Consider the following 26,382-nt stretch of genomic DNA (forward strand, 5'->3'; position numbering starts at 1 on the left):
GTTTTGCATCTTTTTTATGGTTTTTTTACATAACCGTTTGCGATTAATGCATCGCACATAGTTTCGTCAAATGGTCTCTGATCGTAGTGTCGCGTTAGCAGCATGCTGCATTAGTGACGGGTCCATAGCTAGTAGCTAGATGGCTTCTCTCTCTCTCTCTCTTTGATCTTCAATACAATGTTCTCCTCGATGCTCTTGGAGATCTATTCGATGTAATAATTTTTGTGGTGTGTTTGTTGGGATCCGATGAATTGTGGGTTTTTGATCAGATTATTCATGAATATTATTTGAGTCTTCTCTAAACTCTTTTATGCATGATTGTTATAGCTTTGTATTCTCTCCGATTTATCTGTTTGGTTTGGCCAACTAGATTGATGTATCTTGCAATGGGAAAGGTGCTTTGTGATCGGTTCGATCTTGCGTTGCTCAATCCCAGTGACAGAAAGGGACATGACACGTATTTGTATCATTCCCTTTAAGGATAAAAAGATGGGGTTTATTCATATTAATTGGGTTTACTTTGTCTACATCATGTCATCTTGGTTAAGGCGTTACTCCGTTCTTTATGAACTTAGTACTCTAGATGGATGCTGGATAGCGGTCGATGTGTGGATTAATAGTAGTAGATGCAGGCAGGAGTCGGTCTCCTTATGTCGGACGTGATGCCTATATACATGATCGTTGCCTTGAATATCGTCATAACTATGTGCTTTTCTATCAATTGCCCAACAATAATTTGTTTACCCACCATATGCTATGTTCAAGAGAGAAGCCTCTAGTGAAAACTATGACCCCCGGGTCTATGTTTATCATATAGTAAAATCCAAAAATGCTGCAATTTATGTACCGTTATTTTATTTTCTGTTTTCGTTTATCTATCTATCACTACGAGATTTGATCCTTGCAATTGACCGCCAAGGGATTGACAACCCCTTGTTTGTGTTGGGTGCAAGTATTTGTTATTCTGTGTGTAGGTGTTGTTCACGAGGTCTTGTGTGGTTCTCCTACTGGATTGATAACCTTGGTTCTTAAATGAGATCTCTACTATACTGCATCATCCTCTCCTCTTTGAGGAAATGCCAATGCAACTCACAAGTAGCAGGAAGTACGGCCGATCTCCGCATTGATGTTAACCACGGTACGACCGGATGAAACCATCTGCATGACTTGGGTGACCCAACAATCATCAAACCCCTTGCGGAGCAAAACTTCCCGAAGGAAGGGCCAATGGACCGTGTCATAGGCTTTATGAAAGTCGATTTTCAGGAATACCGCCTTCTGGCTTTTGGCGCGAATTTCATGGAATACCAAGATCCCATCAAGAAAATAGCGGCCTTGGATGAAGGCCGACTGATTTGGATGGGTGGCACAGTCAGCCAGTGAGGTCACCCTATTGACGTACCACTTTGCCAGGATGCGGAAGATCACATTGATCACCGTGATCGGGGGAAACTAGCGGATGTCTGAAGCCTCAGGAACCTTCGGAATGAGGGTGATGATCCTGTAGTTAAGTTAGGTCACATCAATGGAGCCCACATAGAACTCCTCGAAGAGATCCATCACGTCATGTTTAATGACTCTCCAGAACGTCCGGAAGAACTTAACTGGGAGGCCATTAGGGTCTGAGTCGGCTATCGGATTGATGCGCTTGATGGCCATCCAGACTTCCTCAGAAAAAGGGTTGTCATGGTTGCCTTATCGGCCCCCGAGATGTGCTGGTGCTCGGCCTAGATATCGGGGGCCAAGGCCAAGCCTCCGTGAGGGGAGGGCGAGAAAAAGGGCTTTGTAAAACCCATCCACGTGCGCGCAAATGTCAGCCGGCTGTTGGAGGAGGGTCTCACCGTCCCACAAGAGGGGGATGGTGTTTCGGCGTCTTCGTCCATTGGCTATGGCCTGGAAGTATGTCATATTCGTGTCTCCCTTGAGAACCCACTTCTGGGTTGCATGCTGATGCCAGTAGGCCTCCTCATCAGTGTAAATGACCGTGAGCGGGTCCTAAGATCATGGCGTAGAAGCCACTCGTTGGCCGAAAGGCCCGATGTATCATCCCTAAGGTTAAGTGCCTGGATGGAGTCGAGAAAAGCCTTCTTCCTATCACGAATGTTCCTACCAAGGTTGGCTCCCCACCTTCCATAAACTGGCGAGCGCTCTTAGCGCAGAAGTGATAGGAGTCCACGGCGTAGAGAGACCGGTGAGGAGAGGCGCGCGCCGCCTCCTACCGCGCGCCAACGGCCTCAACAAATCCCAACTGGTTCAACCAGAAGGATTCGAAGCGAAAGCGCATGTTGGGGAGGGCGCTCATTCTCCGAGAACAGGAGGAGAGGAACATGGTCAGACTCAATCCTCGTGATTGCCCGTAGGGACGCTATAGGGCAAAGAAGCTCCCACTCAGGGGACACCAAGATGCGGTCTAGGACAGTCCTAGTCGGGTCGGCCTGGCGGTTGGTCCAGGTAAACCTGGCACCAACTCTGTCTAATTCTCAGAGCTCGAGATCGGTGAAGCAGTCATTAAACAACTGCATCTGAGGAAGGTTGACCAGATTATTATTTTTGTCTTCAATTGAGCGGAAGGTTAATGTCCCCACCCACCACCAGCGGCAGCTGGGCGGCCGAGACCTTTCTGCGAAGCTTGTCGAGGAAAGCTTCAGAGCGCCGGTGGTCGTCGAGGCTGTAAACTATGACTATCTCCCATTTAAAGTTAAGAGTCCGCTCGAAGACCTCCATGCTGACAAAAAAACTCACATCGGTCCATGCTACCCACCTCAAAGGTGGCATCCTTCATGCCTAAAAGGATGCCACCCGAATGACCAGTGGTCCCACTAGAAGGGAGCCAATGCCACACAAACAGGTGGGTGCTCAACCGTTCCAGCTCCGGGAGGGCAAACTTTGAACAGAAGGTTTCCTGGATGGCCACGATGTCGATTTGCTCATCACGCATATACACGATGAGTTGACAACATCGACCATCTTGGCCGAAACCGTGGATGTTCCAGAAGAGAGTCCGCATCAAGGGGCCATCAGGGGGCTGCTTGACCCCAAGACGAGGGAGGCACTTTGCGCACGCATGGAATCCATGCGGAATCGGGCGCGGCCGTGAGTTTGAACCACCAACACAGAGGTAACAGGGTTGGGGTGGGGAGGAGGACGCCTCGGGGTTCGCAGCCCTAAGCAAGTGAGCGCGAGACTCCGCTAGCTTCCCATCAAGAAACTCTCGAGCCCGAATCACGCCAATCTCGACTAAGGGGGGACCTACCTCCCCCCTGAAAACAATCATAGAGTTTGATGCTACCTTAGCTAGGTAACCGAGCGGAACTGACTCAAGAGCATAGAATGAACAATTTTACGAACTGGCAATGAAGTCTGGAGTACCTATCTCGAGGTTCCGGGTCGCCGCCCAGAGCTCCACCCACTTGGGGATGGATGGAGTCGGGCTACCCACTGGTCTAGCCGCGTCCAGCTGACAGCTGCGGCAGGAGGCGGTCATTGAGGTCTAAGCCAACCTAACCCGCCTGGAGTAGGCTGCAGTACATGGAGGATGAGGATGGGAGGCCATCGGAGTGGTCACCTCTGCAACTATCCTCACCACCACAGTCGCCAGGGAGGTAGGAGTAGTGTCACTTGCAGGACGGTCGAGGCAGATCGCGGGCTGCAGCAGCGGAGGCGGAGACGATGGGCGAGGAAGCGAGGACACGAGCCCCTCCTAGGCAGGTCCCGCCACCTCAAGGGCAGCAGACGGGGGCAGCGTGGCGGCCAGCCCCAAGGGTTGAGACATCTGGGCCGCCCCGTCTCTAGAAGAGGCCGACGGGTCCGAGAGGTCACACCCATCCTGTTGATGGGCCGGGGGAGGCGCGGTGATGGACGACATCCCAGGTGGAGGCCCAAGCTAAAAGTACAGGAGAGAGGTAGGCCTCACCAGGGGTTGTGTGGGGGCCACCCCAGCGTTGGGATTCCCGATCCCGGTGGTGGTGAAGAGCGTCGGCGAGGTGGATGAGTGAGGAGAGGATGAAGGGACGACCAGGAGGCCTGCGCCCGACACTTCACTCTCGGCGGAGGCAGTGGGGCTCTGTATGTCGAAGATGGCCCTCGAGGGCTCAGTTAAAAGAAGGAGTGTCGCCGTCGTGCAGGCGGCTTCCAGCCCCGAGGTGCCCCTACTCGGTAAGGAAGCAAGGGGGTCCCTTAAGGGGGAGCGGCTGCGGTCGGAGTCCTCGTCATCATCAGGGTCTGATCGGTGGTGGCAGCGGCCGGAGTAGTCGCCCCCTGTGGGAGTCCTGGATTAGGGGGTCTCCGAACAGCCGGACTATCTCCATTGGCCGGACTGTTAGACTATGAAGATACAAGATTGAAGACTTCATCTCGTGTCCGGATGGGACTCTACTTGGCGTGGAAGGCAAGCTAGGCAATGCGTATATGGATATCTCCTCCTTTGTAACCGACCTTGTGTAACCCTAACCCTCTCCGGTGTCTATATAAACCGAAGGGTTTTAGTCCGTAGGACAACAATCACAACATACAATCATACCGTAGGCTAGCTTCTAGGGTTTAGCCTCTCTAATCTCGTGGTAGATCCACTCTTGTAACACCCATATCTTCAATATTAATCAAGCAGGACGTAGGGTTTTACCTCCATCAAGAGGGCCCAAACCTGGGTAAAACTTCGTGTCCCTTGCCTCCTGTTACCATCCGGCCTAGACGCACATTTCGGGATCCCCTACCCAAGATCCACCGGTTTTGACACTGACATTGGTGCTTTCATTGAGAGTTCCTTTGTGTCGTCGCCGTTAGGCTTGATGGCTCCTACTATCATCGGTAGCGATGCGGTCCAGGGTGAGGCTTTTCTCCCCGGACAGATCTTCGTATTCGGCGGCTTTGCACTGCGGGCTAATTCGCTTGGCCATCTGGAGCAGATTGAAAGCTACGCCCCTGGCCATCAGGTCAGATTTGGAAGTTTGAATTACACGGCCAACATCCGTGGGGACTTGATCTTCGACGGATTTGAGCCACAGCCGGGCGTGCCACACTGTCGCGATAGGTATGACCTAGCTCTGCCACCGGACGGTACCCCGGAGGCCGCGCCCGCATCAGCTCCGACCCTCACCTTGGAGCCAACTGCGCCAATCGAGGATGGGTGGCTAGACACCGCCTCAGGGGCTGCAGTCTCGACGGTGATCGAGCCAAACATCAACATAATCCTCCGCATGGCCCGTGACTCCAAGGTGCCGGACTCTCTTCCGGACCCAGAATCATCTGCGCCCCCGCCACTCGAATCCGATTGGGCGCCGATCATGGAATTCACCACCGCGGATATCTTTCAGCACTCGCCCTTCGGCGACATCCTGAATTCACTAAGGTCTCTCTCTTTGTCAGGAGAGCCCTGGCCGGACTATGGCCAATAGGATTGGGATGCGGACGGCGAAGAAATTCGACGCCCACTCACCACCCACTTTGCAGCCACTGTCGAGGATTTAACCGACATGCTCGACTTCGACTCCGCAGATGTCGACGGTATGGACAACGATGCGGGAGGCGAAGATGAACCACCGCCCACAGGGCACCGGACGTCCACTTCATCATATGACGTATACATGGTGGACACACCAAAAGAAAACAACGACGAGGAACGAAAGGACGCACCGAAGGCTCGTTCCCTCGAGAAGCAGTCAAAGCGGCGGCGCAAGCGCCGCCCCAAATCCCGCCTCGCCAGAAATAACGACCACACAGACCCAGCGTTGGAGCAGGGCGAATCACTGCCGGACCATGGCAATATGGAAAATCAAACCGAACAAACCAATTCTATCAAAGATAATAGTCCGGACGACACAACACCGGACAGGCACCCGGAGCAGCAGAATGCCCGTCAAAGGCTTGTTGCCACCGCGAGGAGCCTAAAAAAGCAGAAGCAACGGCTCAAGGCTGCGCAGGACACACTCCAAATCATATGGAGTAAAGTACCCAACACAGCAGCGAAGTACGGTGATAATCGCCCCACAAAGAGCTACCCAAAGTGGAAATTGCTACCTGAATTCGATGAGGAGGCCTCAGTCCCCTCACAACCAAAAATCAAAACGGCCACCTGGCCGGATAGACGACCTCACGGCCAACATCAAGCGGCAATCAACGCCACTCACAAGTCAATACGCGACCCATGCGAGGGCTCGCACCAAAAGGACGGCGCAACCAGATCCATCTATGGACCACGCAAGCGCGCCCCAGCTTACAATGTAACACAACAAACATCCGAACAACGCGGTACACCCAGATACAGGGGTGCAGCACACCCCCTATGTTTCACCAATGAGGTGATGGACCATGAATTTCCAGAGGGATTCAAACCCGTGAACATAGAGGCATACGACGGAACAACAGACCCTGGGGTCTGGATTGAGGACTATATCCTCCATATCCATATGGCTCGAGGAGATGATCTCCACGCCATCAAGTACTTACCCCTCAAGCTCAAAGGGCCAGTCCGCCACTGGCTTAAAGGCCTCCCCGAAAACTCCATTGGAAGTTGGGAAGAGCTTGAAGACGCTTTTCGGGCAAATTTCCAAGGAACTTATGTCCGGCCTCCGGACGCGGATGATTTGAGCCATATAACTCAACAGCCCGGAGAGTCGGCCGAAAACTTTGGAACAGGTTTCTTACTAAAAAGAACCAAATTGTCGACTGTCCGGACGCCGAATCATTGGCAGCTTTTAAACATAGCGTCCGTGACGAATGGCTCGCCAGACACCTCGGCCAAGAAAAGCCAAGAACGATGGCAGCATTAACAAGCCTCATGACCCGCTTTTGCGTGGGTGAGGACAGCTGGCTAGCCAGATGCAGCACCAGCGACCCTAGTACATCTGAAGTTAGAGATGGAAACGGGAAATCACGGCGCAACAACAATAACAAACGCCGGAACAAAGGAGACAGCACGAAGAGCACGACAGTAAACGCCGGATTCAAAAGCTCTCGGCCAGGTCAGAAGCCGCCCTCTAAAGGCGCCAGAGACGAATTGTCCAGCCTAAATAAAGTTCTGGACCAAATATGTCAGGTCCATAGCACCGCTGGCAAACCAGTCAATCATACCCACAGAGAATGTTGGGTCTTCAAGCAGTCCGGCAAGCTCAACGCCGTACACAAGGGGGAGGATACAGCAAGCGAAGATGAGAATGAGCCTCTCAAGGGAGACGCTGGGGAACAAAAGAAATTTCCACCAGAAGTAAAAACAGTAAACGTGCTACACGTGATCAATGGAAAAAACAAAACGGCACTCCCAGAAAAATACGCCCGAAGGCCTATCACCGCGGAGTCCTGCCACTGGTCGTCTCAACTGATCACTTTTGACCATCATGATTACTCAACAAGTATCCGGCGTGCAGGATGGGCTGCCCTGGTATTAGACCCAATAATTGATGGATATCGCCTCGCACGAGTCCTGATGGACGGTGGCAGTAGTCTAAACCTGATATACCAGGATACAATCCGCGAAATGGGGATAGACCCAACAAAAATTCGCCATAGCAATATTACCTTTAAAGGAGTAACGCCAGGCCCAGGGGCTCGTTGCACGGGCTCCCTGCTACTAAACATTATATTCGGCTCCCCCGATAACTTCTGTAGCGAACATCTAACCTTCCACATCGCTCCGTTCCGAAGTGGCTATCAAGCACTACTCGGACGCAAAGCTTTCGCTCGCTTTAATGCAATACCACACTACGCTTCCCTCACACTCAAGATGCCCGGTCCACGTGGCATCATTACAGTGAACGGAAATATTAAGCGATTTCTGCGCGCCGAAGAGCGTGCGGCTGCCTTAACAGCCGCACACTAAAAACGGCCTCACCAACTAATTAGCAGGTCCCCTATTACAATACAAGGGGCTCAACGTGCGCAGGCAAGTGGCAATTCTTACTCACCTTGAATTCTACATGGTTTATTTAAAAAACTATCCTTTTGCACGACAGCTTTTTTACCTAAGCTCCTCTCTTTTACAGATAATCATCGTGCTACACCCGTCCAGGATACGGCACAACGGAGACACAGGCGTAGACGTGCAGCAGGGACCCGCTCCAAGGATTCTTTTCAGATTAAGACCCTGCGTAAACCTTTTTTACTGTCTCTTGTTGATACATATCCACCGAATTCTCAGCACAATTGAGAAGGATGCTGACGTCTTGGCATGTGGCCACGTCAGAATAACGCACGTACCTGGACACAAGGGGCTCCTTACAAGCGGCACTATTTCGGCCCGGTTTATACCATAAAGACCGAATACCTTAGGGAGTGTTCGGCGTCGCGAGTTCGGCCTTATATGCATCAGCTCCGAATCATTGTCTTTGGTCAAATGTTGGGTTTGCCCGGCTCCTGTGTTTTGGTGCCTTACGTTCCGCTTTGCCGGCTAAGGTAGCATCAGGAGAACTACTGTGATTGTGCCCTGGTTCATCCGGACGAGCGCCTCAGTAGAGAAAGCCGAAAACTGACTGTCATGATATAACGTGAGACTGGTCAACCACTCGATGACCTATCGGAATGTTAGAATTCCTCCACCTTAACGAAGGGCCGTTTTCCGGCCAGGCATATGTGCACCCCGCGATCGGGAGAGTGCGGAGCCACCAGGGGCTATCTAGTAGCCCCACTGTCAAACTCCTATGGCTAAGTGAAAGTGTTCAAGCATTATAGTCCGGTTGCCTCGCTCGCTGCGCTATCACCTCCTTATCAGGACCAAGACATTGGGTTAAGTGTGAACACGCGTTTTTTGCGAGCACCTCCGCATTATATGCGTCGGGGTTGAAGCCGACGGCTGCAATCTTTCAGGTTATACACATGTATACATAAACGGCCGCACAGGAGGCATCATACTACTTTCAGGCAAAAGTATAAACACAGCCTTATAAAAACTTCATAAAAGCATTATGTTTACAATGAGAATACATATCACTCAAACATAATATTTTTCGAGCACTGGGCCTCTATCAAACGAGCACCCTCGAGAACTTCCTCGAAATAGTGTTCGGCAGCCACACGGCCTATGGCCAAACCCTGCGCCGCAACAGTGGTAGCGTCCATCTCCGCCCAGTATGCTTTAACATGGGCAAGGGCCATCCGCGAGCCTTCTATGCACGCCGACCTCTTCATCGCATTAATGCGCGGTACCGCATCAAGGAGCTACTGCACTAAGCTGAAATAGCTGTTCGGCTTAGGCCCTTCCGGCCATAATTGATCCACAACAGACCTCATGGCGAGTCCGGACAACCTATTCAGTTCGGCCCATTCGGCTAGCTGGTCAGTCAATGAAAGCGGACGCTCTGGAACGTGGAATTGCGTCCAGAACAGCTTGTCCACTTCACGATCTGTCTGACCTTGGAAGTACTTGGCCGCATCGGCAGCGGTCTCCGCCAAATCCATATACGCATCTGCCGAGCTCCACAGCCGATCCAGAGGGGCATACCGTGGATCTCCGAACTTCCTCCATAACATGAAGGGTTTTCCAGCCGGAATATCCCCGGCTTCCCGCAGCTCCTCCTTCTTCGCTCTCATAGCAGAATGGGTGTCTTTGTCTGCCGCCGCGGCCTTCTCAAGGTCCGTTGCCTTCGCTTGGTTCTCTTTCTCAAGGACCCGGCAACGGTCGGCAGTGTCTTTCAATTCTACGGCCATCTTGGCCATCTTCTCTTGGCTGTCACAATGTGCGGTCTTCTCGGCTTTCAACTCTTCGGCCGCCTTCAAAGCAGCCGCATTACTACTCCTCGCTTGTTCCTTGTCTCGGGCAAGTTCCGCCCGCAAGGCTTCCACGGTGGCAACCCCATCTACAGTCACAACATATTAAAGATACTGGCATTATGCTGCTCTTACTATGTGGCGTTCACCGGATAATAACACTTACCCTGTGCCTCGTCAAGCCTCTTGTTAACAAGCTCGATGTCGGTGTCTGCCGCATCCAGTTGCCGTTTTAATTAGGCAAACTCCCTAGTCCGGCTAGCCACCGGAGCTCCCACCACCTGCACATAAAAGCAGATTGGTTATTGCCTGGGAATTTGATCCTCTGTTCGCCGCCGTTCTCGACGACAACCAGAGTCTCAGGGGCTACTATAACATGTGCAGTACTATCACATATTATCTCACATACCTCAAAGCCTGTTAATAGACTCATAAAGGCTTCATGTAACCCGCTTTCAGCGGACGAGATTCTCTCCATCACCGTACCCATCAGCGTACGGTGCTCTTCTGAGATGGCCGCTCGCCCCACCAACTCCCTCAGAACGTCCGACCGCACACTAGACGGTGCCGGACTCTTTCGTATGCTCTCTTCGGGAGCCGGACAGTGGGGACTTCTGGGGTCTGCGGGACTATCTTCTAGCCTCACCGGATCCGGAGAGGCCCTCCGCGACGACCCTTCGGGGTCGCCCGCTTCTGGAGCGGAGGAGTCCGGGGAGGCGTTTCGCTCTTCATCATCTCCGGAAGAAGATCCCCCAAAGACGAACTCATTTGAGAGGGTCTGAGGCCTGAACTGCAAGATATATGCGGTGGTTGTTTTCTCAGAGGAAAAAGATAGCATACTCTTACTATTAAAATATTTTGGATCACTTACGACTCGTTGGAGGCCAGATCCCCTCGCGGACTTTGTGCGGCAAAAGCACCCCCCGAGGCAGGACCCTCCGTGGGAGACTTCCTCTCCCGTTTGGAGGCTTCGGCTTCCGGATACTTGGAAGCAGTCCTTTTCCTCCCCCGGTCGTCCTCCTTCGTGGACACGCTCGTTCCCTCGGTCGGAGCGGGTAGCGATGGGGGCCCGCGTTCACCCGTATTATCCCCCCCGGTATCTTCCTTCAAGGGCTCCGGGCAAGGTGCGACCTCGAGCATCTTCTCCAAAACCGGATTTTCCAAACCCTCAGGGAGGGGGGCCAAACACCGAATCATCTTCACCTTCGTTAGCCAGTCCTGGTCAAAAGGCGAACTCTCAAAAATAACCTTGAATAAAAGACAGTGTGTACGGCTAGAGGATTTCTTACTTGTTCGGCGGCGCGGTTACTGCTCAGGCCCACATCCTCGGTGATATCCGGACACTCCACTTGAGGTCCGAAGAATGACTTGTACATCTCCTCGTGCGTCAGGCCGAGGAAACTTTGAATGGCATGTGGTCCCTCTGGGTTGAACTCCCACAAGCGCAGGGGCCGGCGTTTGCAAGGCTGGACTTGGTGAACCAGCATAACTTGTATTACCGCAACCAAATTGAAATCTCCCTCGAAGAGATCTCGGATGCGGCTTTGCAGTATAGGCACATCCTTGGCTGGACCCCAGCTCAGGCCCCTGCTAATCCATGACATCAGTTGTGGTGGGGGGCCCGGGCGGAAAGCAGGGACAGCCGCCCACTTGGCACTTCTGGGAGCCGTGACGTAGAACCACTCCCGTTGCCATAATTCGGATACCTTTGGAAAGGAACCTTTCGACCATGGAGCTCCTGCCATCTTGCCTATTGATGCACCTCTGCACGCTGCATGCTGCCCCTCGATCACCTTCGGTTGTACTTCAAAGGTCTTGAGCCACATGCCGAAGTGAGGGGTCACACGGAGGAAGGCCTCACACATGACAATAAATGTCGTGATGTGGAGAAAGGAGTCCAGAGCTAGGTCATGGAAATCTAGCCTGTAATAGAACATCAAGCCCCTGACGAAGGGATCCAGAGTGAGGCCTAGACCTCGGAGGAAGTGGGAGATGAACACAACGTTCTCGTTGGGTTTGGGAGTAGGGACGACCTGCCCTCGGGCAGGCAGCCGATGCGAAACCTCGGCGGTCAGGTATCTGGCCTCCCTCAACTTCTTAATGTCCTCTTCCGTCACGGAGGAGGGCATCCATCGGCCTTGAAGGCTGGATCCGGACATGATTGAAGATCCGGAGCACCTAACCTGGGCTTTGGGTGTTAGAACTCGAGGTGGGGGAAGGGTTTGGTTGAGCACGAGAGGGAAAAAGCGAAAACCTTGTCCCCTTATAAAGAGGGTGAATATCAAGCGTCCTCTCCGTAGCCGTTTTGGACTTAGCTATAATCTAGGAGTCCTAGACACGGTTGGGTTACCCACGAACCGCATTAATGAGAATCCCGTAATCAGGGGAACACGATCTCCGCTTTGGCAAGACGTGTCAAGAAGACGCCTCGCGTTATGTGTGGAGCTGGTTAAGAGAAACGGTTTGAGTAATCACCGGGCCACGACGTAACGTCATGTTGCCAAAACAAGCTAGCGGATTAGATCTGCGAAAGCATTATTCTCTCTACGGTGGAATGTGGAACTTATTTTGCAGGGTCGGACACTATCCTCATATTCAACTTCTTCTGTAATGTATTCGGACCCCGCCTTGCAATGCCGAAGACAACTGCGCGCCGGACTCATCGTCATTGAAGCCTGGTTCAGGGGCTACTGTGGGAGTCCTGGATTAGGGGGTCTCCGGACAGCCGGACTATCTCCATTGGCCGGACTGTTAGACTATGAAGATACAAGATTGAAGACTTCGTCTCGTGTCCAGATGGGACTCTACTTGGCGTGGAAGACAAGCTAGGCAATGCGTATATGGATATCTCCTCCTTTGTAACCGACCTTGTGTAACCCTAACCCTCTCCGGTGTCTATATAAACCGAAGGGTTTTAGTCCGTAGGACAACAATCACAACATACAATCATATCATAGGCTAGCTTCTAGGGTTTAGCCTCTCTAATCTCGTGGTAGATCCACTCTTGTAACACCCATATCTTCAATATTAATCAAGCAGGACGTAGGGTTTTACCTCCTTCAAGAGGGCCCGAACCTGGGCAAAACTTCGTGTCCCTTGCCTCCTATTACCATCCGGCCTAGACGCACAGTTCGGGACCCCCTACCCGAGATCCGCCGGTTTTGACACCGACACCCCCCATGACCGCCCCATTGTTGTCATCATCGATGTACCGGGGGCGACCAATGTGGTTCGGGGGCTACGGTGAGATCTTGAGGTCGTACCCCTGGTCGTTGAAGAATACCTGAACGGTGGCGCCAAGTTTGTGAGAGTCGAGTGACTTAGTCTTGACTCGCACCTTCTCCTCCTAGCGCAGCGAAAGCTCGTCAACCACCGCGACCTTGCCCAGGATCCGAGACATGTCGCAGATGACGCGCTAGGACTGAGCGATGTCGGGCAGGCCCGCGATGAGGATCCAGGCCGTATCGAGGACCACGACCGCCTTCGGGTCCACCTTCGACTTGGAGATGTCGAGCACAAGCTTATCCATGGCCAAGGTGATCTCGGTGCTCCGCGGGTCTAGTATCCAAGGCTGGCAATGTCTGGAAAGATCACAGAGAACAGGTAGCGCGCGGTCGGAGTAACCTACCTATCCCATTGGCACCGACAGAGGTGGTTGAGCTCCGCCTCAATCATCTCTAGAGATGCAACCCCATCCCCCAAGACAGAGGATGGTGACTGGGATGGTATCTCGGGAACCTCGATGTGGAAGAAGCCCATACCCTCGATGCCATGGCAGTACATCATCAACTCCTCTGTGACTGGACGGTCCAGGCATAGGAGCGTCGGATGTCCTGGATCCTTGCAGAGATAGCACATCGGGGGGTTTGGGCACGCCATCTGAAAGTGCCCAGAGATAGCACAGTTAAAGCAGGGATGCCCCTCCCTGGAGTCCTCCACGTCCCCCGCGGTAGCCGTGGCCGGCGCATCGGCAGTGGCGGGATAAGCAAGGCCTTTCCGCTTCTTCTTGGTGGGACGAGCAGGGCATTTCCCCCATTTCAAGATTGTAATTCTTTCTCCATTGACCATTGATTTTTATTTTGGTTGATTTATTTAATTGTTAAGTCTGTCGGCTGCCATTTATGTTGCAGGCATTCATGGTGCTTTGCCCATGGAACCATTACTCCCAAATGCTCAGATAGGTGATGTGGTATTTTTTTTGCAAATTAGATAGGTGATGTGGTTGGATACAATTAAAAACATTAACGTGCGCAGATGGGGCGAGCGAGGAGGTAATCCACGTGTCCCTTATTATTTGCGCGGAGGTAAAAAGGAAGAGTTAATTACACAAAACCACAACTTCAGGATAACTTATAACACTTTACCACAACGTTTGAGTTTTTTTAACACAAAACCACAACTTCGGGGCAACTTATAACACTTTACCGCAACTTTTGAGGTTTTTAATACAAAGCCATAACTTCTGAACTAATTCTCAACATTGAGCCAAAATCTATCGGTCAACTACTTTAATAGCCAATCTGAATGATTTGGCCCACATGTCAGGCTCTAGGTAGCAAGTTCCCTCCTACGTGGCGCTGACTGGATATATGTAACATAGCAGTCTGCATACGACATCATCGTATCCTCGACGATGCGTTCACCTGCAGCTCCCCAAGACCTCTCTGTCTAGTTCGCGTGCCCCGCCTGACCATGCCATAGTCCGGACGGGTGCGGCTTTGCGACACTAGGAACCTCGCCTTCAAGGATGCTCGGAGTGATCATCCTGTCGCAGAATTTCGACCACCCCACCAACAACCAGCTCCCTGCTCAATGCGTCGGTGGAGTTGATAGCGCCGGTACGGGATGGCAAGAGGAGGAAATGGTAGGCCACATAGGAGATGCGCACATGCCACCTTTTTCCAAGTTAGGTCCTAACATGTGGGCCCAATCAATCAGATTGGCTATTAAAAAAAGTTGATCGATAGATTTGGGCTCAATGTTGAGAATTAGTTCAGAAGTTGTGGTTTTGTGTTAAAGAAACTCAAAAGTTGTGGTAAAGTGTTATAAATTGACTTCAAGTTGTGGTTTTTTATTTAAAAACTCAAAAGTTGTGGTAAAGTGTTATAAGTTAATCTGAAGTTGTGGTTTTGTGTAATTAACTCAAAAAGGAAAGAAGCGGCTGGCCGAACGAGAGAGGGGCTCGTTCTCCACACCCCGAGTGCCGGCTAGGGCTGCCGCCGCCGCCGCCGCCCCAATCCTGCTCCGCCCGCCTCGTCTCTCCTTAGAGAGGAGAAAGAGTTGCTCTTCCATGGCTGGCAGAGGAGCCGTCGCCCCCGCCGCCACGATGGAGATGGAGTACCTGAACTGAAAGAAGAGTGCGCCGGTGCTCTACGACCTCGTCATGTCCTAGCCGCTCGAGTTGCCCTCGCTCACCTTCCAGTGGCTCCTTTCAGAGTCGCCGGCCTCCACCCGCTCCCACAGCCTCGTCCTCGGCACTCACACCTCCGATGACTCCCCCAACCACCTCATGCTTGTCGATGCCGTGCTCCAGCCCCCGCCGCGCCTGGCCGTGGCGGCTGCCGCCAGGGCCGCGCCACCCCGTCCGTGTCCATCGGTCACTCAGCGCCCCATAAGGGGGAGGTCAACCGCGCTGGGAGCATATGTACGGCCTTGGGGAGGACGGCGTGGAGGTATGGACTGGCGTGGAGCACGATGAAGGAGGGGTTCCTGCTGAGCGGCTCGTACAATAAGAAGATTTGCATATGGGATCTCAAGGCCGGGAATCGAGCCCCAGTTCTGGATGCGCAACAGGTGTTTGAGGTAATGTCCCAACAGATGCTCATGTGCTTTGAATACTATATACTGTGATGTTATTAGCTACGTTTGAACGAGAATTAATTAACACTTCCGCCTTCATAAGACATCCATGACCGCACCATGAAAGAGCGGGAGATGCCGGAGAGTGGATTTTCTACCATGCACGGGACCTCCCGCGCATGCATCCACCGTATTTTTTTTCTGTGTGGGAGTGTGGGACCATGTACATACATCTACATGGTATTCTCTACTCACTAAGTTACATTCAAATAAATTGTTCTAATGTATATAATGAAACAAAAGTTTGATTTACATTCAGTTTGCACAATTGTGTTTTTACTGCCGAGATCTTTAAAACAAGACTAATATTAAATATATTTTTAGAAATTAAAAATTTTAGACAACTAAATCACCATGCGTCAAACTTGTTTCTACAAATTTATTAATTCCATGCGAAATATTCAATAATGTTTATTCTATTTTGCAAATATATTTTATTGTTTTATTATGGCTCACTGTGTTCCGCTGGGAATCACAATTTTAAAACTTATTGAAGTACATTCAAAAGTGATCTCGTTTTGAAGTTCTCATCAGCATAAACACAAAAATGCAAACATGTCATAAGTTATATTTTGGTTTAAAAATGAAATAGATTTAACCTTGGAAATAAAATGAAAAAGTATGAGATGGTGGAACATAGCTGGTACCATGTGCTTGCATGCGGTCAGAAAAATATCTAAGAAAGTACACGCTCAATCAATGCGCCTGGCATCTAATCTCTAAGCAAAATCAAGGGCTCTCGCATGCACGGGACCTCCCGTGCATGGGAGAATTGCTTTTCTCGGAGATGCCGAGCTACATCAGGATGCCGTTCCCTCTGACGCCTCTCATGTCTCTCTTTTCTGCCCTTGGTTCGATTCGATTTGATTTGGATGTTGCATTGTTGTTACTCATGAAGGTCCGATTTGCTTTACTTCCTGATGCGGTCACGCAGGTCGCCGTTAAGGCCTCGAGCTGGCTGCGAGCAAGCACGACCTCTAGCTCCTGCACCGCGATTGCAGTCGCGCGGCTGATGGCCACGGGCTGCTCCACGCACGGACGACAAGCACGGTGTCCGCGATCAAGGTGCTCTTGCCCCTCTTCTCTTCCCGGTGGCTCTATCCATCCCCCCTGTTTGATTCGGCTGTCATTCCAGATCGTTAGTTGCTAATTGGAGTAACTCTATTGGTTAGAATTATTTAGATGCAGCGTTTCAGATTTGCAGTGCGTAGCGAGTGAAGAGATTTAGGTTCGTTATGTTCTCACAATTGCTAGGGCTTTCAGGCTAGACGGACATTTCTATGCGACATGGCAATGTGAGAGTTTTCCTACTTCTTATGTTTAGTTCCTGAATCTCAATAAAATGAAACTATAAAAATCCTGAGCTACCTCTACACTCACAGAGCTTACAAGTTGGCATAATTAGGATGAACAAACATCTTTACCTTATCAGCGTGACCCCCCAACTGGAAATAGCTTCGCATCTAATGAGAAGTGATACGCGCAACCTTGTTTTATGCTTGCTCGAACTGAAGAGATCTCTCAGAAGATAAATGTTGTGTAAAATGCACATGGAACTTAATATAGAACAAAGTAATGATAGTTAACCACTTATTTAGCAGTAAAAAAACAGTCTACATTGTACTGAAATATAAAGGTTTAACCACTTAATTAGCAGTAAAAAACAGTCTACGCTGTACTGAAATATAAAGGTGGGAACCTGGATGGCTGTAGCTTTTTCACGATGATCATCTGGCATACTTCTCTGAAGAGAACAAACTAAGGAACCAATGGAGCTACCACATAAAACAGTGAAAAAAATAGGAAGAAAATAATCTAGGATGTGATCCTGACATGGCCATCAGACATTGTGGCGATGTTGACAGTTTCTTTGACAACATATGTTTGGTTTGTTTCCACTACAAGGCAAAGCAAGGGAAAAGAACAGGTAAATCTTGTGTGGCTGTGTGATGCATTTCTTGTTGGTATACGACTACGAACGACGGTAATACCAAATATTATTTATCTTTTACCTTTCTGAATCTTGTAGCACAGCAGAAACATGCTTTTGTGCTATTCAATAATGCCTCTATTTGTTTTGATGGATTTAGTGATTATTCGTTGATTACGGTAGTGGGGATTTGGAGAGAATCAAGAAGTTGCCACATGAACTGTCATTTATCTCTCTAACTTCCATTTAGTAAAATTTCTATTTCTGATGTTCTACTCTTTCTGAATTTTTATGTGGTGCATTGTGAAGATCCTTCTCTGCTGCAGGAGAACCTGAGATGCGACATCAACGTGGTGGTCATAATATCAGAAAGGCAAGTTCTTATGAAAGGAAGGCACCATACCTTGATTCCCATTGGGCTGCATATCTGCTGCTTTGGTGTTCCTCCAGTCAGTGTGAATGGCTGTTTGTAGGTCAAGATCTCCGGCGGCAGGCCAACGGGCACCATCTCGAGCCATCGGCACGTGTACGCGCATACTGTCTTGCCTTTTGATTGCATAATCTGCACTGTAATTGTGGCCTAGCCGTCGTGTAATGCCTGTATGCTAGGAACACATGTTGTACCTGTCTGTTTTGTGTCAGTGATTTGGTTTTCTGTTGATTGTCTGAATGAAATAGTGGCAATTAATGTGTGTACCATTTTGACCAGCAACCATGAAAATGATTGAGTTGCTTACTGCATGTCATGTTATATGCACTGGTTTTCAGATCATGGTGTGGAGCTTGAGGTAGCTTAATTTACACCCATTTATTTGATGTTTTGACCAGTCATGAGTAAGGGCAACTTGTCGTGTTTCAAGTTTATGAGAGAAATAATTTATATATTGCACACACATGCCTGGTTCAAATACGAGGTGTATGATAGAGTAACTTAGTCTAATTCATTACATACTTGTATTGGATGATTTATTTGTTGGACAATTTGCTGTGCTCCTGAAATGTCACTATGTTTGGGAGTTATATCATAGCTTAGTATAATTTGTTCCATACTTGTATATATGGGTGATTTATTTGCTGTACAATTTGCTCTGCTCCTGAAAAAATAGGACTAGCAGCAACACCAATCGTTTGCTTGAACCAAGTGTTATGCTGCCATTACAAATAATCTGAAGAGACAATGCTTATAGATTCTGCTCATTTGTTGTACAATCTAATTCTGCAGAACCTGCATCAGAGACAAGAAACACAAGGTCCATTATGAGGTGAGGGTTCTGCTGTCCCAATTTTTCTTCCAGTTTATGATCCGGTTTCTTCCTGTCTTGAAGATGATCGACTGTTGCTTGTTTTTCTCTTCCTCCCATGGTTCACTGATGGGGCTGTAGTCTGTACTAGGATTGAAGTAGGAAGCTGCCAGAGGTGTGTAATTCATGTACGGTGAGTGCTTTGCTTGGATCAATTGTATGTACCCCCTGAGTTTTTAGATTCATAGCAGTTGACTGATCTTAATGTGGGGTGCTATTTTAGTTATAAATGTTCTTTTCCTGATGTATATGAATGGTACTTTCTGGTTTGGCAATGAATAATTTGTTCGGTCTTTTGATAAGAGGTGTACGAATGTGATTTAAAAGAGCGCTATTATTTGTGAAATTGGTATGTTGATAAAGCTCACAAGAAATCTTAAAGAGAGATGGACCTCAAGAGAAGATTTGAGCAAAGCATGAAAAATGTCTCTTATTTGTACTGTCAACACTTCAACAACTACGGCAACTTGATTAGTGCGCACAGTAACATATTGGTCATGATCTGGACATCTCCATCGACCAAATATATATTGTTAGCTTATTATTTCTGTGAAATTACACTAGTCATAATGCACTAGCTCTTCTAAGTGTCAAGTACATAGTTTCTTTTTGGCTGGTAACCCTTTTGAGGATAATTTCTTTTTGGCTGGTAACCCTTTTGAGGATAATTGTCATAGTGTCATAGTGATACGCGTAATAGAAAAAGTTATGTTAGCTCCAAATAATACTGCCTCATCTGCGCTGCCTGTCTTCTCTCTAAACTAAGCATATTGTTATACAGACACTTAACAAATACAACAGCTTGATTAGTGCGCACATGTAACACCCCGGATGTAACTTTCCTTATTTGTACTCCAACTCTTGCCGTTTCCGGCGTTAAGTTATTTTATTTCCTCGGGTTCGGGTTTTGTCTCTATGTGTTGTTGTCGTTGTCATGCATCTCATATCATGTCTTCATGTGCATTGCATTTGCATACGTGTTCATCTCATGCATTCGAGCATTTTCCCCGTTGTCCGTTTTGCATTCCGGCGCTTCGTTCTCCTCCGGTGGTCATTTCTAGCTTTCTTTCGTGTGTGGGGATTAAACATTTCCGGATTGGACTGAGACTTGCCAAGCGGCCTTGTTTACTACCGGTAGATCGCCTGTCAAATTTCGTATCATTTGGACTTCGTTTGATACTCCAACGGTTAATCGAGGGACCGAAAAGGCCTTGTGTGTGTTGCAGCCCAACACCCCTCCAATTTGGCCCATAACCCACCAAACTTTGCTCCATGTGCTAGAACGTTCGATCACGATCGTGTGGTCGAAAACCGCACCTCATTTGGACTCTCCTAGCTCTCTCTATGCCTATTTATAGCCCCTCCTCCGAAATCTCGGGTTCATTTCGTCCCTAACCCTAGATCCAGTTGTCCTCGCGCGCGTCGGACATATTCCCGCCAACGGACATTGTCCGGCCCGCCTCCCGCCGCCACGTGGCGCTCCGCCATTGGCCCGCGCCGCCGCCCCACTTCGCCGCCTCCACCGCCAGCCCGCCGCGGCCCGCGGCCGGCCCTCCCCGGCCCGCAGCGCCACGCCTCCCGCGCCCTCCTCCTCCCGGCGCCGCGACCGCGCCCGCCGCCTCCCTGCCGGCGCCGCCCCGCCGCCCGAGCCGCCACTCCGGCCAGCCGCCGCGCCTCGCCTCGGTTCCTCCGCCACCACCCGCGCTCCTCGCCGCCGCCTGGGCGCACCGGCGACCGCGCACGCTCGCCGGACTTCGCCGGCCGGGTCACCGGCGCCGTCCTGCACCGCCACCACCACCATCGCCGGCGACCTCGGCTCCGGCCGTGAGCAGTATCGCCGCCACCTCGGGCTCCGTGCGATCCAGATCCGGATCGGAGCTACAGTAAACCCTAGGAGAGGTTGATTTTTTTACCAAGTCCTGAAATTCTTGATCCATATGCTCCTGTTCGCGGCTCCGTAACTTTGCATCCGTAACTCATATTCATGCATATAGCATATCAAAATGTTCATCTCAGAGAGTACATCATTTCATTCCATTGCATCATTTTCATTTGAGCTCATCTTGATGCCCGAAATGCTGTTAGAAGAGGGCTACTTGAGTTAATTGTCAGATCTGTTACTCCGTTTAGCACTTTTGTCATTTTTGCCATGATTAATGTGTGCATGCTATGCCTGTGAGTTCTTCATATGTTTTGTTAAGGGTTTTGTCATCTTTCCAGAGATGCAACCCATGTATTTTTAGGATGTGTGTGGTGACTTGTGCAAGCTTGCAAAGTGGTGCACTTGTTAATTCTGTTTTCAGGGACTTAGTGATTTCACTAAGTCCTGGGATTGTTTAGTTCATAATGCCATATGTTCTTGTTGTTTCCTAATGATCCGTGCTTCTTTTGAGAATGATCAGTAAGGGAGTTTTGTTATTCTTGTAGTGCTCTATCCATCCATGTATTTGTTTGCAATTATGGAGCACCTTTGCTTGAGTCAATCGAGCTCTACTTTTGCTTCGTTGCGAATCTGGGCAGATCGTCAACTTGTTTGCGATTTTGCCGATGTTATTGTAGTTGATCCGTGCATGCTATGCCATTGTTTTTGCCATGTCTAGCTTGTATTTTGTGCCTTCTTAAGGGATGTATGCTTGTCTTGCCATGACTTGCACCGTGGTGAGTGCATCGAGCTCGTAAACATGCCTTCGTGAGTTATATTTCAGCATGTCCCAGTTTTCACTAAAGTCTGAAAACTGATTATGTTTTTACTATGTTCGTGTGCTTGTTGGTATATTTTATGATCCCTTTTGGCTCAAGATCACTAAGGGACTTTTGTTAAGCTTGTTGAGTAGCTCCATGCCATGTCTTTCTTTGTCATGTTCAGGTCCTGTAGCATGTTGTTTTGTTGCTCCGAAGAGGGCTATATGATCTGAAATTCCAGACAAGTGTTAATTTCACTAAGTCTGAGATCTGTTTTACCATTTGCGTTTTTGCCATGCTTGTTTGAACCTGTTAATGGATGAATTGGCCGTAGCTCAGTGCTAGACTTTTGTTAAGCATCTTGTGTGCATCCCTGCCATGTATTTTGTTGTCATGTTTGATTGCTGTAGCATGTTCATTTCATTGCATTTAGATGCCTACTTGCTGTAAATCGCAGACCGGTGTCATATTTGAATCGCTTGCCATTTCCAAACCGTAACTCCGATTCTGGCGTTCTTTATATCGTTTTCAAGCGATTTCATCTCATATTTCCAGTGGCACACTTGGAATTCCAAGTTGAGGCCAGGTTCATGCATTTTCTGTCATATCTTGCATTTTGCATCCCGCATCGCATCCCGCATAGCATATCATCTTTGCATTATATTGCTTGGTCTTGCACGTGGTTGATTGTATCCTTGTTTCTTGTTTGTCTTGTTTGGGTAGAGCCGGGAGACGAGTTTGCTAACGAGGAGCCCGTTGAGTTTGCTTTCGAGGATCCAGTCAACTCTGACAACTGTGCAGGCAAAATGATCATACCCTCGAAATCACTACTATCTTTGCTATGCTAGTTTGCTCGCTCTTTTGCTATGCCATTGCTACGATGCCTACCACTTGCTTGCAAGCCTCCCAAATTGCCATGTCAAACCTCTAACTCACCATTGTCCTAGCAAACCGTTGATTGGCTATGTTACCGCTTTGCTCAGCCCCTCTTATAGCGTTGCTAATTGCAGGTGAAGATTGGAGGCCGTTCCTTGTTGAAACATTTATTTACTTGTTGGGATATCATTATATTGCTATGTTATCTTAATGCATCTATATACTTGGTAAAGGGTGGAAGGCTCGGCCTCTCGTCTAGTGTTTTGTTCCACTCTTGCCGCCCTAGTTTCCGTCATATCGGTGTTATGTTCCCGGATTTTGCGTTCCTTACGCGGTTGGGTTATAATGGGAACCCCTTGATATTTCGCCTTGATTAAAGCTTTTCCAGCAATGCCCAACCTTGGTTTTACCATTTGCCACCTAGCCCTTTTCTTTCCCTTGGGTTCTGCAAACTCAAGGGTCATCTTATTTTAACCCCCCCGGGCCAGTGCTCCTCTGAGTGTTGGTCCACCTGTCAGCTACCGGTGGCCACCAGGGGCAACTCTGGACTGGCCTACCCGTACCTAGGACAATCTGAGTGTGCCCTGAGAAAGAGATATGTGCAGCTCCTATCAGGATTTGTCGGCATATTCGGGCGGTGTTGCTGGTCTTGTTTTAACCCGTCGAAGTGTCTTGAGTTACCGAGATACCGAGTCTGATCGGACGTCTTGGGAGGAGGTCTATTCCTTCGTTGACCGTGAGAGCTTGTCATGGGCTAAGTTGGGACTCCCCTGCAGGGATTTGAACTTTCTAAAGCCGTGCCCGCGGTTATGGGCAGATGGGAATTTGTTAATGTCCGGTTGTAGATAACTTGAACCTTAATTAATTAAAATGTATCAACCGAGTGTGTTACCGTGATGGACTCTTCTCGGCGGAGTCCGGGAAGTGGACACGGTGTTGGAGTAATGTTTGCGCAGGTTGCTCTCTAGTTTCTCGCTCGTGCTTGCCTCCTCTTCTCGCTCTCTTTTGCGAATAAGTTAGCCACCATACTTGCTAGTCGCTTGCTGCAGCTCCACTCATATTTTACCTTGCCTTACCTATAAGCTTAAATAGTCTTGATCGCGAGGGTGCGAGATTGCTGAGTCCCTGTGGCTCACAGATTACTATTACACCAGATGCAGGGCCTGATGATTCCGCCCCAGGAGACGCGTATGAGCTCAAGTGGGAGTTCAACGAAGACTCTCAACGATACTATGTTTCCTTTCCCGATGATCAGTAGTGATGCCCAGTTGGGGGTGATTGGGACCGTGTCGCATGTTGGGTTCTCTTTCATTTTTGCCCCGTAGTCGGGCCATGAGTGTTTGGATGATGTAATGTTATTATTGTACTTGATTGACGTGGCGAGTATAAGCCAACTATGTTATCTCCCCTTTTATTATTCTATTACATGGGATGTTGTAAAGATTGCCTAACTTGCGACATATGCCTTCAATGCGACTATGTCTCTAAGTCGTGCCTCGACACGTGGGAGCTATAGTCGCATCGAGGGTGTTACAAGTTGGTAATAGCATGTCGGACACCGGACGAGGATTTAGAGCACTCGGGTGCTCCGCACCCCTATACGTACAATATCAGGAAAAAAATACCAAGAAATTTGAAAAAAAATCTGGGATTTGGGGATATTAAACGTGGGTTCTCGATCTACTCCCGTCTGAAATTTGGTGAAAAAATACCAGGAAACGTATTCACGGCAAAAAAGACAAAAATTTCGTATATATAGCAAAACACAGTTTGGGTACATTTTTTTCCGGGCAGTAATTCCTTCGCCACGGATACATTTTTTGATATTTTTTCATGAAATTTCACACGGAAGTAGATTGGGAAACCAGGTTTGACATCCTGAAATTTTGGATTTTTTTGATTTTCTGGGAATTTTTTACGAATATTTTTCGTATAGGGGTGCGGAGCACCCGAGAGCTCCTGTGTATTTTCCGTCGGACACCTTCCTATCACTCTTCTAATTTGTCAATAACAAGTGTTACACTTATTAGCACTAGTAATAATGTACGTGCAACGCACGTTTATATTTGGCAGGATATTAGTTGCACGTTATATTAGGTAAGATATATCTGTTGCACGTTGGTGCTTGGTAAGATATCAATTACTTTTATGCGAGAATGGTAGGATATTAATTATATGGCAGATTTCATGGGATAGGGTTGAGTCAAAACGTGTTTATAACCAATGGCAGTGGTGGGTAATTAGAGCGTTAAACGTGTTTGGTGCTTAACATTGAAGCGATTTGAACCACTAAATAATATGATTTAACGGTTGAGATGATTTGAATCTGCTCTTTTGAATTTTTTTATATTGATATAGATATAGATATAGATATAGATATAGATATAGATATAGATATAGATATAGTGGTTTGAAGAATACTCTAAGTCTGAAACATCACACTTTTAAACTCAGAAATATATATCAACAGGTGAGCGTACTTATGATTATATTCCTGACCAAATATCAGGAATTTCTTTGGTTGGGCCAAGTCGGAAGCATATGGAGTCTCTAAAACCGTGGTCAACATTGGCTGGAACCTTTCACTGCAAATATTGAAATAGTGATGTTTAGTATATTTTTTTTTAAGTTTATAGTCTTATATCTCTTGCTTATTCTGCACTTTTTGACAGATTTGTCCATTGCCAATCACAAACTTAGAAGAGTTATTTTTCTTTGGAGTCCTGTTGCCTGTAGATTAACACATGGGTTTTTATACAATTTGCTAATTGCTATGCCATTCTTGCCAGAGAGTTGAAAAAGGAAATAATTTGCTGGCCTTAATCTTTGGTTTTTCTTTTTCAGCGCATATGTTTTCTTGATTCTCTCTCCAAGGCCAATACGGAGGATGCCGTTAAGCTGCTATTAATTGGTTGCATCCAGACGCTCTAAAGCACGGTGCCGACCTATATAATTATAAGTTGGTAAATTTGACTTTGAATTTTTACTATGCCATATATTAATGTTGCCATTTACAGCATTTCCTCTTGCTACCCTACCATGGACCCTCCATGACATATATTTCATCCTTTTCGGTTTATAGGGCTTATTTCAAAATCTTAGTTTTTTTATTTTATTAGGCTCAATTTGATTGTTCCCATCATAAATTCAGATTTCAAGGTGCATTAAATCATCACATGCAAATATTAAGAGAAAATTGACTAATGCATGTACTTTATGCATGCATGCATTGTAATTAATACATTGGTAAACATAAATTTTTTGAGAAAAACAAGAGTATTAATTGGGTGTTTTTGCAAATTACAAATAATATTCCATCATTCACCATCTATCTTGGTTGATGAGATTTTTGAATTGAGCCCTATAAACTGAAAAGGAGGGGGTACTGGAGAAGTCTGTTAGACATCACCAAGCATATTGAATAACAAGTCTTATCAGATGAATGGTTCAAAATGTTGTATGCAAGTCCAAGCATGATTGTAAGTTTTGTTGCAAGTCTATCTCAAGCATTGAGCATTACTGTCGAGGACCATGCCGCTGCAATGGACCTCCCGGTTTTCTCTGAATATGCAAAGGCAAGGAGTGCATTAGACCTCCCAGCCTCGCCTGAATATGCAGAGCCACCGAACGACCATCTTCTCGGCTGACGTATCATTTCAAGCTATCTCCTAAGACTATTATTGTTAACATGTTGGAACAGCCCTAGACTAGCTCTCTGTGGTTGCACTAACGGAGGTAGACGAAGCAAGAAAAGAACGCATGGAGTTTGACGACGAACGCCCGGCCGCTCGTATATACGGCCTTTGTTCCTTCAGCTCAAACTGGCTCACACAAACGAACCAGCAGCAGTACAGGGAGTTTATACGCGGGGCTGAAAAGCAGGCGCACGTATGGACGTCGCACGACTGCCCATCTCGCTCCCGCTGCGTGCACTAGGATCCGCTTGGCCCGGCCGCGTCCGCGACGCGCTCAAACACGGGTGACGCGGGCCTGCCCCAACAGATCGCTCCAGCCACGCTCCACACACCATCGAACTAG

The 26,382-nt window shown here is 48.5% G+C and overlaps 1 protein-coding gene across 5 annotated transcripts; it reads left to right on the forward strand.

Annotated features, from left to right (window-relative positions):
• Nucleotides 1-14,851: 14,851 nt before the first annotated feature.
• On the forward strand, nt 14,852-22,219 carry LOC125544089. 5 transcript variants are annotated; one of them, XR_007299271.1, is made up of 6 exons: nt 14,852-15,498; nt 16,490-16,620; nt 17,795-18,011; nt 18,708-18,747; nt 18,868-18,919; nt 22,192-22,219. XR_007299271.1 is itself a non-coding variant. In XM_048707651.1 (5 exons), exons 1-4 carry the CDS (start codon nt 15,391-15,393, stop codon nt 18,744-18,746), a joined length of 495 nt encoding a protein of 164 aa, XP_048563608.1. In that variant the 5' UTR covers nt 14,852-15,390; the 3' UTR covers nt 18,747; nt 18,868-19,080. The 5 variants fall into 5 exon arrangements, 3 of the variants coding, with proteins under 3 accessions (XP_048563608.1, XP_048563610.1, XP_048563609.1); XR_007299272.1 differs by lacking the exon at nt 22,192-22,219 and having other exon boundaries at nt 17,812-18,011; nt 18,868-19,080; XM_048707651.1 differs by lacking the exon at nt 22,192-22,219 and having other exon boundaries at nt 18,868-19,080.
• The last annotated feature ends 4,163 nt before the right edge of the window (nt 22,220-26,382 follow it).

The sequence above is a fragment of the Triticum urartu genome, chromosome 3, assembly GCF_003073215.2.
Source record: "Triticum urartu cultivar G1812 chromosome 3, Tu2.1, whole genome shotgun sequence".
Classification (NCBI taxonomy): Eukaryota; Viridiplantae; Streptophyta; class Magnoliopsida; order Poales; family Poaceae; genus Triticum; species Triticum urartu.

What these genes read in the sequence shown, in the direction of transcription:
- LOC125544089 (XM_048707652.1), top strand. Translation starts at nt 15,391, where the DNA reads ATGAAGGAGGGGTTCCTGCTGAGCGGCTCGTACAATAAGAAGATTTGC. An exon ending in ATGCGCAACAGGTGTTTGAG is followed by an intron (nt 15,499 to 16,489) that starts GTAATGTCCCAA and finishes GCGGTCACGCAG; the next exon opens with GTCGCCGTTAAGGCCTCGAG. An exon ending in GCACGGTGTCCGCGATCAAG is followed by an intron (nt 16,621 to 17,794) that starts GTGCTCTTGCCC and finishes TGCATTGTGAAG; the next exon opens with ATCCTTCTCTGCTGCAGGAG.